Here is a 14,869-nt window from a genome sequence, read left to right as displayed (position 1 = left end):
ACTGCCATGAACCTAGTCCAGGTCACCATTATTTCTCTTCAGGAGGTCATAGCCCCCTTATGGGGTTCCCTGTCTCCAGTCTTGTTACCCCATCCACTCCTGTCCTCTTGTGGTGTGTCATAATGAGGAAGGAGAGGTGCCCTAAGCCATAGTGATAAAGGAATGCTGAGGGCCTTTCAGAGATTGTGAACTCAAAACCTGCACAAGCCATAATCATTTGCTAAATAATGGTACATCAATAACAACAAATAACTTTTATTGCACATTTAATATATGCGAGGTGCAATGCTAAATGATTTACAACAGGGATTCTCCAAGTGTAGTCTTTGATCCTGTAGAGTCAGCACCACCTGAGAACTTGTTAGAAATGCAAATTTTTAGACCCAGCCAGAACTACTGAATCTGAAACTCTGGAGCTGGAGCCCAGCAATCTGTGTTTTAATCACCTCTGGGTAAGTCTGATGCATGCTAAGGAGCGAAAATAATGATCTACTTGAATTTTCTTATTTAAGCTTCATAATTACCCTATGAAGTAGACACTGATATTATCCTCACTTGACAGCTGAGGACATTTGAAGATGCCGTTTGTCCCAAAGTCTTACAGTGGTGAAGAGGGAATCTGAATCCTAGACTTTTGAACTCTGAACCCTGTACATTTAGCTAGCACATCATGTCACTTCACTAAATTCTGAACAAAACTGGAAGCCAAACTAAAGTTTAAAACAAAACATGCTAATGTACCAGATTAAGCACCTCAGCATCTATAAATTTTTGTAGGTTATCCTCTATTGCCCTTTCTTACTGATTCTCTGTGATCTCACCTCTGCTCCAGCCAGACCCAGGATTCTGACTGGCCCTCGCTTACAGAATTCGCTGATTCCCATGAACATGTTGTTCTTCATATTTAGAATGTATTCACTAACAGTTTGTTGGGTCTTTCTTTGCTCCTCTGCTCCCTTGTCAACTCACACATCTCTTAATTCCTCTTGGATTTGTGATATATACCGTATAATTTTTAAAAATGCATTGCATATGACTGGTGTGGTTTGGCTGTATTCGCACCCAAATCTCATCTTGAACTGTAGTTCCCATAATCCCCACGTGTCGTGGGAGGGACCCAATGGGAGGTAATTGAATCATGGTGGTAGTTACCTCCATGCTGTTTTCTTGATGATGAGTAAGTTCTCATGAGATCTGATGGTTTTATAAGGGGCTTCCCCCACCCTTCACTCTGTACCTCTCTTTGCTGCCACCATGTGAAGAAGGACATGTTTGCTTCCCCTTCTGCCATGATTATAAGTTTCCTGAGGCCTCTCCAGCAATGCTGAACTGTGAGTCAATTAAATCTCTTTCCTTTAATACAATGACCTTATCTCCAATACTTTTTGTGATATGGCCTTATGTCCCCCAACAAGCTTAAATGTTGCTTGAGGGCATGGGCAATGCAGTGTGTTTCTTTTGTGTATTGCCTTCTCACCCCCTACATGTATATTCATACTTGCAAAACACAAAACTCAGCATGAGATGAAAAGTGTTTAATTAGGTTGGTGATGGGTCATGTGTCATCTGCTTTCAAGGGATAGCATAACTGTAAGTTTCATGAATGCAGAAACTGTGTCTTACCTGCCATCTTAACCCGTATGCCTGGCACAGAGTAAGTGCTGAATAAATCATTGTTAAATGGATAAATTCCATTCAGGATGAGAATCAAAGTCATTTCACTGAGAGATCTCAGAGAACAAAGAATGCCCAGAAACTACATTAGATTTAGACCATTTCTGTTTTCAAAGGCTCTAAAAGGTATTGTTTTAAAAGTCTACAGTTGATGTTGTATGTACTTGGGTAAGTCCCTTTCTCTTTCTGCCCTTCAACTTCTCCATCCTGAATTGGATCAATTCCTGAGTCTTATGCAGCTCTCTTTTTGGTGATTCTGTGATCACATGTTTCCTGATTGCACTCTATTGCAACTATTATAAATTAAAGTTAAAATTCTAAGGCAACCATCTGAATGGATCCGTCCTCTTGGCCAGGAACTTTCCAAAGTTAACCTGGAAAACTAGTTCAGTCCATGATGGGAACAGGGAACCAGACATGCCTCATTATACTCTCCTCCCTTTTGGAGTTACTGATAGAACAGTCTCTTGACGTCTGATAAGAAATATTTACCATCTATTCTCTCCGAAGCCTGCTACCTGGTGGCTTCATCTATTATGATATATCCTTGGTTTCCACAACCCCTTATTATAACCCAGACATTCTCTTCTGTTGATAATAACTCTTTCAACAAATTGCTAATCAGAAAATCTTTGATTCCACCTATGACTTGAAAGCCCCCCACTTTGCCCCAGGCTTCCAGTTGTCCCAGCCTTCCAGACTGAACCAATGTACATCTTACATGTGTTGATTGATATCTCATGTCTCCCTAAAATGTACAAAACCAAGCTGTGGCCTGACCACAGGCCACATGTTCTCAGGATCTCCCAAGGGCTGTTTCATGGGACATTAGTCACTTATATTTGGCTCAGAATAAATCTCTTCAAATATTTTACAGAGTTTGACATTTTTCCTCAACACTATGTAGACTTCCAAACAAGATACTGATGTACGTGGGCCACTGGCTTCTCAGTGTGTATGTCCATTCAATCATTTCTCCACTCAGCAAACATTTACTGATGCCCACTGAGTACCATGCATAGTGCTGAGCACAGGTGATTCAGTAAAGAGTAAGACATAAGCCCTGTCCTCAAGGAGTTCAGTCTGTTGGGAGGTATAGACACATAAACAGGCAATCTAGCCCACACAGTTGGGTGGGGGTAATCATGGAAAACTCCCTGGAGAAGCTGATATCTTGGTTAGAGCCAAAAGATATAGAAGAGGTAGCCAGGAGAGCAGAGCCATATACAAAAGCACGTAAAAAGGCCCTGGGATAAGAGGTTCGGAGAGAGTAATGCAAGATTGGAGGTCACAGGCAATTTGGCAGGCTGTGGCAACACTCCAGGTGAGAGATGAGAAAGACTTGAACTAAGACCATGGGGCTAGAGATCAATGAACAGGTTTGAGTTAGATTTTGCAGGTAGAATTCACAGTACTTGCTAATGGATCGGATGTTGGAGGTGAGGGAATGGAAGGGTCATGGAGGAACCCTGAGTTTCTAGCGTGATCAACTTTATGAATGGTGCGATTTACTGAGTTAACTCCATTAACTCAGAAAAAGGGAGCTGGTTTAGAGAATGGGGTTGAGGAGAAGCCAATGTGATTTAGTTTGGGGCATGTTGGGTTTGAGTTGGAATATCTATTTGAATAGATCTCTTATAAGTCATTGACTATAAGGATCTGGCACACTCAGAAGAGAAATATGGGCTGGAGGTTCAGATTTGGGAGTCATCAGTATGTAGATTAAGACCCTTTAGGAAGAAAAATAAACACCGAGAAGCCAAGTGCCCAGGAGAACCAGGACACCAGTGCTATGTAAAAGGAGAAATGCTCTCACTGATGTGGGATGCTGGCATACATGCTCATCTATTCCCAAGCACACATCTCTGCCCCCGAAGAGAGTTGCTCAATGACGTCTGTGCATCTCCAACTGAAACTTAAGGGAAGGAACATTGAGTGCCCAATCCTATAAACTCTCCATTTTGCCATAAATGATGCCTAAAGGAAAAAGGGAACTGATGCTTTCATTCTATCTGCCAGGTGTTTTATATGTATTAACTCATTTAAATGCTGACAATAATCCTAGGTAAGAGCTATTATTACACTTCAGCCCTTGATACTCAAGATGGTAATGTCCCTTGCCCAAGGTCATATAACTGTTAATTGGCAGTAAGGAGACTTCACGTAAAGTGTACCTAACAGCACCGCACCACCTTCTACAATACAACTGGATCCTTAGGAAGGCCTGTGCACACCCTTCTCCCTTCCCTGCTTCATAAATACCATTTGCATCCCCTAGCTTAATGCTTTGCTTTACAAATCCCCCTGGGAAAAGCAAAGCTCTAAGTTGTCAGTCATTAATGCCTCAGTGGGAATGAATTTCAGATACTTCCTCAGGAACAAATGTTAATTTTATGGGAGAAGAACACTGGAACCTTAAGGGAGGTGTAAAAAGGCAGAAAGGGACTAACTTATGAAAAGTCAGCCTCCTTTACCAGTTTCACTGTCCCATCTAGTGTGAGGCATATGCTTTTAAGATTCGTCGATGATATTTCTACATATGTCTACTATTTTATAGGCAGCCCCATTTCTGGGTCTTTTACCCTAGTTATCTGGGTCTAATCAGAGATCACCTTAAACTGCACACTGATCCCAACTCACTGTGGTTGGCAGGAGGCAGCCAGCCTGGGCTGTGGTTGCAGATCTGCAGTTCCTGGCCTTAAGCACAAGTCCCAACTCATTCCCTTGAGAATTAGACCCTGATGTGCATATTTAAAATCCTGAGCAGATGGAAGCAGGAGAGCTCATTGGAAAGACTTGGAGGAGTTCCTTCTGCCCTGTCTAGGTCTGTTTGCCAAAATAAATGACATGTATCAGGGCAAGGCATTAGTCCAAGCCCATTGAAATTCTGCTAGCTGTCCAAACAGTGATGGTGTGTCAGATTGGTTCTGTGAAATGACCAGGGTTAGCAAGAAAGAAATAATGTGTGAGCATCTGGCTGCTGCAGCCTACTGATGGGGACAGTCCCAGGGGCGGACCCAGGGTAGTGGAGGGGCAGCCTCAAGGACCCCCTAAGACATCTGCCACCGGCAAACAGGGAAATAGCCACATACTGGCAGCAGGCGGTCTGTTTAGTTCCATGCCGTTCCTACTAGCTATGTGACCTAAACAAGTCCTTCCTCTTCTCTTGGCCTTTTTCCCCCCACCCGCCCCATGTATAAAATAAAGCCTGGATTGAATGGTCTTTAAGGGCCTTTCCTGCTCGAACATTCTGTGACTTCTCTGACACTGGTTTGATTTCTTTTTCTCTGTAGAGGGAGAGGCCCACCCACCCACCTGCTTATCTGTAGTCTCTATGTTCTCACACTGACCTCTGCTGGCCATTATGAAAAATGTCGCTTATAGTGTCGGATGGGAAAGGAAAGGAATTCACCATTGATTTAGTTAATATTAAGCTTTAGCTGTATGGATAATGAGGCAGAAATCCTGTGCATTAGAGATGAGGAAAAAAGATCATACAGCTATAAGCACAAAGTAAGCGTATCTGGATGACAAAACAACCCGCAGAAGAAATGGGTCTCCCTCTTTTTTTTCTCAGTCACTTTCATTTGTTCCCGGTGTTCTGTGCCACTGTGTGACAGGACATCCATGGAAGGGAAGGCTTTTTGTCTCATATCCTAGGACTGCAGGCTGCATAAGGGCCTCACACCATGCTGAGGAAACAGTTCTGGACGAGCAGAAACCCAGAAACTTCCCACAGGCCCTGCTTCTGGCCCTTGATTCAATGTGAGAGGTTTCAAGCTGGACTGCTGGCACGCCCACCAACCCAAGCCGGAACCTGGTGCCACTTCAGAAGTGCACGTTCCTCTGGTGGTGCCTTTTCAAACTCCCATTTGGAAAAAGAATTAGAATTTTAAAAATATATGTGAGTTCTTTAGGAGAGTTCCTTTCAGCTCTCTGGGTGGAACACAGGTGTCAAGAAATTCTGCATGCCCACCAAGCCAGGAGTAAAGAAGCAGGCTGTGGGACCCTGCCTTTTCTGCATGGAATTGGAGTTCCAGTTAAGTCTAGCCCTCGAGTTGCCTACCTCCTAAGTCTCCTTGCTTACCCCTGCTTACCATGTGCTTGCAAAGGTAAGGGACCAGAGGTAGAGAGTGCCAGTCCCTGTGCCTATGCTGGGTGCTGCTGGGACTCTTCTCTCTAATGGTGTGAGCAGGATGGGACTGGGCCGCATCACAACCTGCTTTCTCAGCAGCTGTTCAGTGATTTCCCTTTCTTCCCTTGATGTGGGAAAACTTTTGGCAGGGCTTGGATTTGGTTCAAGCATTCAGTGCCCTGACTGGATCCTCTCTGCTAGTAATAACGTAGCCTCTGCAAGCCCATCCTGCCCTCCATTCTCCTATCAAGCAGTTCCGTCCTCCTCAACAGCTGGTTCTTATCTGCCTCCCTTGTCCCAGCCTCAGGCAGGCAGCCATGGCCTCATTCTGACATACACATGTTCTCCTGAATGCTCCTTGATGACTTTCAGCCATGAAAGACTGCTCTTCTCCCAACTCTCCCTGTTCCCAAACCTCTGAGGGTTGCCTGTGTCCTGCCACATCAAGTCTTCAACTTTTCTGCGGTGCTTTCCAGGCCCACTTCAGCGGGAACCTTTCCAATCAACCTTTCCAATGCAGCCCATGACTTCCCCCAGCCATGGGCAAAATGTGAGCATTCCACAAACCCTCCATTGCCAACTCTTTTTTTGTGTTCCCGCAGCACTTAGGCTCTGTTCCAGATTTGTACTGTTTGCTGTGACTTTGTATGCATTAGTCTTGAAACCTAGGCCCACATTTTCTTTTTTTTTTTTTTTAAATTATGCTTTAAGTTCTGGGATACATGTGCAGAACGTGCAGGTTTGTTACATAGGTATACATGTGCCATGGTGGTTTGTTGCACCCATCAACCCGTCATCTACATTAGGTATTTCTCCCAGTGCTATCCCTCCCCTTGCCCGTCACCCCCCAACAGGCCCCAGTGTGTGATGTTCCCCTCCCTATGTCAATGTGTTCTCATTGTTCAACTCCCACTTATGAGTGAGAACATGCGGTGTTTGGTTTTCTGTTCCTGTGTTAGTTTTCTGAGAATGATCGTTTCCAGCTTCATCCATGTCCCTGTAAAGGACGTGAACTCATTTTTCTTACAGCTGCATAGTATGCCATGGTATATATGTGCCACATTTTCTTTATCCAGTCTATCATTAATGTAGGCCCACACTTTTGACCTCCTACTCATTGTCAACAGCACCCCAGCACTATTTTTTAAGTACTGCTCTTTTTCTTTTTATATTATTAATATGTATTATACACACATATACACATATACACACATATTTATTGATTTTGTGAAAATCCCAATAATAATAAATAACAGATCCACTGTAAACAAAGTTCCAACAATGGGAGGTAGGAACCTAAAAAGTGAAAGTTTCCTCCACCCCATCATTCCCAGAATGAAGCCTGTTAAACAGTTTGCAACCTATCATTTTTTGTAGGCCACATGTTGGATATTGGAAAAGGCTGAGTGGTAGGTGGTGCCCAAGAGAACTGCATTTCCTTGGACAGAGCGTCTTTTACTTCCTTGCAAGGGTCGTAGGTCTTCGTGGGCCTGAGTGACACTTGAAATTATACTCCAAAGGATCGTCACAGCTGGTGGCCACTTGCATCTCCAGTACTTAACTGTAGCCACAGCATAAGGCATCCGTCCCATTTTCAGCCTTTAAAAAAGTAAACTTTGAAGGTGAACAGTAAAGGGCGTGCTTAATGGGCTTCTTTTCAAAGTTTTTCACAGATTTGTAGGAAATTACAGACAGTCAGTAAAGGGGCCAAGAGGTAGAGATGGGAAGCATTTATGAAAATGGACTTTCTACCTGATACGGTGTTGTGTTCTCTGAGAGGTAATGCATATTACTAATGGTTTTCATTCTTCTGCCAAGAAAATTCAGTTCCTACTGGGATTTGTTCTAAATGATAGACCAGCCTGCATATGTTGTACCCACTGGGGTTAATGCTCAGTCTGAGTCCACTTTAAAATGTCAGCCTGTACTCTCAGACTTAATTGTTACAGACATTTTATAAGCAGGACATTTAAAATCCTCAGGCTGTTCCCTCTTGCTGTCATAATTGATACTTAATAGATATTCTCAGGCTTCTTGTATTTTACACATTCAACACTTTACAGATTGGAGAGGAGAGGAGAGAGGGATATGAAGAAAGAACAAATAAGCAATTCATGTGTGTATATGTGCATGTGTATGTGTGTTTTCCCTGTGAATGTCTACTACTAGGTGCAGTGATGGAGTCCTGGGATCTGCCAACAAAGATGAGCTCTTGCAGGTTTGTCAGCTTGTAGGTTTCTGGGCCCACTCTGGCCCCCTGGGGCAATGTTCTCTAGGTACAGCCATTTCTGGATTTCACTGCAAGCAGGATGTGAGTTATAAAATGTCATGATGCTCTCCAGCGTTCTGTTCTTTCACTATTTGGACAATCTGATGGATGGCCTGGCATTAACTAGGAAGAGGACAATATTATCCAGCCTGAATAACTAATTTCCTAAGAAGTACAAAGTTGAAGGATCTTGGTGCACATGAATCTTATTAAATGTGCTTATAAAATGTGTTCTATCCAAATAAGCTTAGCAGCCCCTAAAATAGCCTTTTCTGATCCGTGTCTGGAACTTTGGCGTGCCTCACAGATCTCTTAGCCAAAATTACTCGGTGAAGTGATGACAGTGCTCTTTGTGTGTGGGAAAATGAGAAGTATTAATGCTAAGTCCTCTATTGACTAATTGCACTCCTTCTGTCCACCTTAGGGGCGACCTGGACCAATTGGAATTCAAGGCCCATCAGGTCCTCAAGGATTCACTGGCTCTACTGGTTTATCGGGATTGAAAGGAGAAAGGGGTTCCCCAGGCCTTCTGGGACCTTATGGACCAAAAGGAGATAAGGTAAGACCAGCAAAGCTTGATTTCTCTTTGATGCATGGGCCACAAATGTAAAGATCAGAAGTTCTCCATCCCAGTTCTGCTCATTTATGATGTCATTCCTGAGTAGTTTCGTGCCAGGCTGTATTTCTGCATTTTTTTTTTTTTTTTTTTTTTCGAGATGGAGTCTCACCCTGTTGCCCAGGCTGGAGTACAATGGCATGATCTCGGCTCACTGCAACCTCTGCTTCTTAGATTCAAACGATTCTCCTGTCTCTGCCTTCCAAGTAGCTGGGATTGCAGGTGCCTGCCACCATGCCCAGCTAATTTTTGTATTTTCAGTAGAGATGGAGTTTCACCATGTTGGCCAGGCTGGTCTTGAACTCCTGACCTTGTGATCCACCCGTCTCAGCCTCCCAAAGTGCTGGGATTACAGTCATGAGCCACCGCGCCCCGCCCAGGCTGCATATTTTAATAAGAGATGGGATGAGTGATGGCCTGCCAATGATTCAGCCCACTTGTGGAAGGACTCCCATAGCAAGCACACCATAAAGTAAATGTATTAGCTGCTTGCTAAACAAGTGGGCTCACTGTGGTAAGAAGTCAGGTGGGTTTGAACTGTGCATGGACCAGAAGTCCAATCACCTGGGCAGCAGAGATCAGGAATCCAAGCAAGGATACTGGGAAGAAAGGGGTCAGAGTGCTTAGAAGCAATCTAGGCCACAAATATAGGGAAAGAGCTGCAAGAAACGAGAATGATAATGTCATGGTGGCAGGCTGACTGTTCAGCAGCTCAGTTTATGTTCCCTGCCTACTTTAATCACCTTCTATTCACCCCGTTGGTGAGGGAAGGATTCCCTCACTAGGATCGTGGGGATGACTAAAGATATGACACCTGACACTGGACAGATGAAATTGACAGCAATTTGTTAGTCACATATACTCACAGCTCAGGGGAAGAGGATACCACATACCACATAGGGCCACACAGGGATAGCACTTGGGAACAGAGTTTAGAAGAAAAGGCTGTGTGAAGCAGACTTTGTAGTATCAGTAGGGCAGGGTGCCCCTGTTTCCTGAAGGTGGATGCAATTGGCTTGTTTGAATAGTCCACTAGGCCAGCAAGAAATTGAAACTGCTATTCCAGGATAAGCAGGAGTTGCACCTGGTCCACTTGATAAGGAAAGTTGTTCGGCCAGGGGGCCTTATCTGTAGAAGCATATTGGAGAGGGAAACTTGTGATTAGGTTATTCAAGGTCCTCTAGTTTTCCCCAGATGGCAGCAGATAATAGTGAGCCTTAATTTCAAAACCTAGATTATACTCCCTTAAAAAAAAGAGCTGGTTTTGGAACAAAGACCTGTCTAAGGCCTTAGGTAAAGGTAAATGGTCACTTGGAACTGTAGTGGGAATCAAGGGTATACAATATGGGGAGGGAGGTACGAAACACTTCTTAAAAACGTAGGCCATTGACTCTCATAAACAAACCTACTGAGTCTAACAAATACCAGTTGGACTGTGTCTTACATTCCTCTCCCTACTCCTTTTTTTAGGGTCCCATGGGAGTTCCTGGATTTCTTGGCATCAATGGGATTCCGGTGAGTGTGTCCACAGATGAATTTTTCATATCCTCCTTTAGGTTCTGCCTCATATTTCAGACACTTTGACCTCAGCAACGTCCTGTCTCATGCAAGCATGCTCAGGAACAAGGGTTGAGATATGTGTGGTGAGGTTTAAAGGGCAGTGGTCACACACAATTGCCCTTGGATTCAGGCACAAGCAGCCCTGTGTTGCATGATTGGAGAGTGGAGGGACCTGTGTAGCCATAACATCAATATCTTAGACAACATGAGTTAAGTCTTGTGGGTTGAGCAGAGCTTTGATTGGAGATGAGGAACTGGTTCTAAGGTGTAAAGACAGAGCCACATTAGAGCATATATATCCTTATATAGGGAAATTAAGATGATACATGAAATTAGAGGATAAAATCCTTCATGATATCTTGATACATTCCATTTCATAATTTGTTCTCTTCAGCCATACCTCATTTCAGAGTGAATTTTCCTTTAAAGTTTTTACAAAGTGACTACTCCAAAGATCACTTGGAGGCAGCCTCTTGCAAAATTTATCCTGTGGACCTCTGCTCTGCCCAAGATAAGTGGAAGGTTTAGAATTTGCAGACAATTCTTTTTTCCATCCATCCAGCCTAATCTCTTAGTTCCTCTAGTTTCGTCCTATATCTGCGCTTATCCCACCGCTGGTGATTCCATGGTAACATTGCACCAGCCTTTAAAATACAATATTTGGAACTTACTGGCTATCTTTTTTCAGTTTTTCCCTTTGACACATCTCTATATATTTAAGCCATAGTCTGGGCTATGTTTGTCTACAGCAGCAGTTTTCAATCTTGTTTAAGAGAAGAACAGAATCTCAACATATAGAACAGAAAAAAAAAAAAAGTGCAGCTCCTCCATTTGTGGGAGGTCCTAAAGCCTGCTTTTATCTTTCCAACAGCCTCTCAGAGGTTGTTCTGAACCTTATCAAAGCATGGTTTTTGGAGACCCTATGATTAACAGCTTTTGTGTTATCCTCGATAATAATCTAGTATCAGGAAAAGGGGTTCAAATCTTTTTTCGCCAATCTGTAGATATTTAATGTGCTCCTGCTATATGTTAGCACTCAACCTTGGGGATACAGAGGAATCATGTGGCTCTGCCTTGAAAGATAATATCATCTGATTCATTGTCTCCTGTGATCTAGTAGACATTTATGAATTTGAAAAATTGAAGGCTTACTTACCTCATATCTGTTGCATGTATCAACAAGTCGGCCATCAGACCTCAGCATTTTATTCAACTGCAGAGTCTGCAAAGTGCCCAGAAATAGACCATTGGGAAAGTCAGCAGATGAGGTTGGCCATCCTTTTATGATGTCTCCTGGCATTTTCTTATGGCTGTGTTCCTATGGCCCATTTAGCCAGAGTCTCCACCCAGAATGTGTATCTTCTGGGAGCCACTGGGTAAGGGAAACTAGCAAACTGGAGGCAGCCTCTTTCATTCATTCTGTGGACCTGGCTTTGCCAGAGATGAGTGGAGGACTTGGAGCTTACTGTCTTAGTATGCCCTTCCTCCTGCAGTCTTGTTTTAATGGGAGCTGGAAGGAAGTGAATCCTGGAGGCTAAGGCTGTTTCCAATTCTGAGCTGGAAACTGCCCCAGAGTCCAGCTGGATACTCTTGCCTCCAGCCTGTGGCCAAGAGAGCCCTGGAGCTTGCAGGAATGGATCACTTCTCTTCGAGGCTTCATTGCTTGGCAGAATGAGTTGCAGCTGTTCAGACCCCTCTAAATGAGCTTACCACTCCCAGTAGAAGTCCCCACTCCCTTGTGGGGTATCCACATCTTTTACTTAGGCCTTATCCTTTTCTAGTTTTTTTGCCCGAACTCCTGATATTTCCTTTCCTTGACCAAAAATTGTATGTGTTTTCTTTTGACTTCTGATTGCCCCAGCTACAGGCTTCAAACCTCATTACTCCATAAAATCCCACTTTCTTGTTGTTTCTCTGTCTTGCAGCCTCTCAAGAAATATTTGTTGAACACCTTCTGTTCAGTGCTTACCTCTTCCTTCCACCTCTAATGTCCCAGGAGTCATTGGTACCTGTCTCAAATACTCCAGCGCCTCACTACCTACAGCCCCATGGGACTTAATGATAGATAGTTTTTTTGTGCTAGTCTCATCCAGCTCCTAGAAAACAGAGATTACATCTTCTGTTCCTCTCAGAAGCCCGAGAGGCCCATGACTGAACTCTGCATGGAGTAAACACTCTAAAGGTATTGCGAGGGAGGCTCACTCCAACCTCTAGTGCCTAGCAATAGTTCTTAGACTGTCAGGGCTCCCTCAGACAGAAAAACACAGACACTATAGGCCTAGTCAGACTGATTATTTTGTTCTACTTTCAGTAACACATATTAAGCAATTTGGCTGAAACCAACAGCTTTCCTAACACATCTTACTAAACTGGATCACTGCACAGATCTGCTTCCCCTCTTAATATTAGCTGATTGCTAACATATGTGTCACTAGTTTTGGTCTCAAAACTCCACTTTTGCTGTCATGTAGACAATTTCAACATGAATGGGTTAGTCATCACTTCATGATAACCTAAGTCTTTGCACTAAAGGGCACAGCAACTAAGCTAGAGAGTGAGCAAACAAGCATTCCTAAGATCGTCAACATTAGAACAACATAGACTAGGGACAGTAGGGCTGTGGCTTTTAATGATATCCCAGCTGTGAGTTGGGCCTGTTGGCATCCATAAGAGATGTGTGTTTATCAAATGTTTTCAGTTCAAAGCAGTTGGGAGCAGAGATTTTCACTTTACAATTTATGTTTAGCTTTCCCCATGGAGTCAATCCCAAATCTCTAGTTCCCTGCCTGGAGACTTGTAAATGAGCACACGAGATTTATATCCTCAAAGTGAACACATACCACTCACCAAACGGAAACTTTTCCTTTGAAACTGGGTTCTGAGGAACGTTGTTTTGGCTTTTCTGGAATACAACAGATCCTCCTATTCCATGTGCTCAGTCCCTTGAGGCAATACAGAACTATGGTTTCCTCCCTCAAAGAGCTATACACTCTTGGAGGGTTGGCACACACATACGTAAAATCATTAGCTATAAGAATAAAGGGCAATGTGCCAGAAATTCTGTGGTTCTGAGAACTGAGAGGAGGTAGAGCTCAGTCCTGTGGTTTTCCCTTGCTGACTTGACTGAGAGAAGATTGTTTATTGAGCTCCTACTTAGTAAACCTAGTCTCACTTATTTTAACCATAACCCAATGGAATAGGCATTATTCACTTTTAATGCTGACAATGACTCTATAAGGTAGATATTATTCATCACCATTTGACAGTTAAGGGATCTGAGGCTCAAGCTGGAGAAGGGAAACACTGGGATTGGAGCACAAGTCTAACTGGCTCAGAACATGCCTTGTCTACCCATTTCTTGGCAACAGCTGGGTGAAAAGGCACTGATAGATCTGAGTCAGAGGTCAGAGATTTATTTCCAGAGAATTCAGCTAAGGTAGGAAAGTGCAAACAGGTATCCCTGAAATCCTATAGGTAGGAAATATCAGGAGTTCAGGCAAGAAAACTAGAAAAAGATAAGGCCTAAGTAAAAGATGTGGATTCCAAAGGTTAAGAATCCAGACAAAGGTTTTGGTGTCAAACAGAAACAAGGGCTCAGGAGTAAGGAAGACTCCTGGTACTTAGCCAGCCTGTCGTTTTGCCTCAATTTATCCCTGTAACCTAGCTGAGAGATAACCCCTAGCAAGTTTGGCTGGGACATTTTATAATAGTGGCAATCAGGATCCCAGCCAGAGATAGACATTTCACCTGAAGGGTTTAACTGAATAGAGTTGAATGAAGGGTATATTTAACAGATGTGGGAAAGATTAGGGGAAACAACAATGGATGGTGGAACGACTAACTCAAAGCTACCCCTAGACCTGAAAGGGGGAAAAAATGGAATGGTAATTATTGGAATCCAGTGAGATCTGGAACCATGAAATAGCTGTTGCCAAACAGGAACTAAGACTACAGAAAAATTTGTCCATTTCCTTGGAATATAGCCAGGGAGGGAGGGCATGGGGGAAATAAATAACCTGTGTCTTTCTCTTCCTGCTTTGATCTCTCCAGTCTGTGTCTCCCAGTGGCCAAATACAACTGGAAGACAGAGGGAAAGGGAGCCTAGGTGGTACAGTCCATAGAGGCCAGGCTCCCAGGACACAGATCTGAGGGAGATAGAGTGTAGATCGTCAGGGCAAACAAGAGTAACCATCCCAATTAATAATAAAAAGTTGCAAACTTTAGTAAGCTGCATCAGCTTCCCCAGTGCAACTAAAAATCATCACCTGAGTCTGCAGAGGCACAGATAGCAGCAACTTTGTTGTAAAGACAAGTTTATTGACCATTCCTCTGGACTTAGCATTCCATGAGTCCGGTTGTCTAGACTCACACTTTTGTATTAACAGTGTGTCTAGCTCTTACAACTATAATAACAATGAAAATGAAACAGAATTCTATAGAATATTTCCTCTATAAGAATTTGATTAGGCCGGGCGCGGTGGCTCAAGCCTGTAATCCCAGCACTTTGGGAGGCCGAGACGGGCTGATCACAAGGTCAGGAGATCGAGACCATCCTGGCTAACACGGTGAAACCCCATCTCTACTAAAAAATACAAAAAACTAGCCGGGCGAGGTG

At 43.5% G+C, this 14,869-nt stretch overlaps 1 protein-coding gene across 1 annotated transcript in view; it reads left to right on the top strand.

The window, feature by feature from the left end:
* Positions 1–14,869, top strand: part of COL4A6 (collagen, type IV, alpha 6) — a 155,521-nt gene that overhangs the window by 80,146 nt on the left and 60,506 nt on the right. Inside the window, exons 3-4 of the mRNA XM_011958747.1 lie at positions 8,503–8,637; positions 10,165–10,209. Of these exons, the coding sequence (XP_011814137.1) occupies positions 8,503–8,637; positions 10,165–10,209 (180 nt within the window). The remainder of the gene's footprint in view (positions 1–8,502; positions 8,638–10,164; positions 10,210–14,869) is intronic.

The sequence above is a fragment of the Colobus angolensis genome, unplaced genomic scaffold (genome assembly GCF_000951035.1).
Source record: "Colobus angolensis palliatus isolate OR3802 unplaced genomic scaffold, Cang.pa_1.0 Scaffold472, whole genome shotgun sequence".
NCBI lineage: Eukaryota > Metazoa > Chordata > Mammalia > Primates > Cercopithecidae > Colobus > Colobus angolensis.
This window is presented reverse-complemented; position numbering and strand designations above follow the sequence as displayed.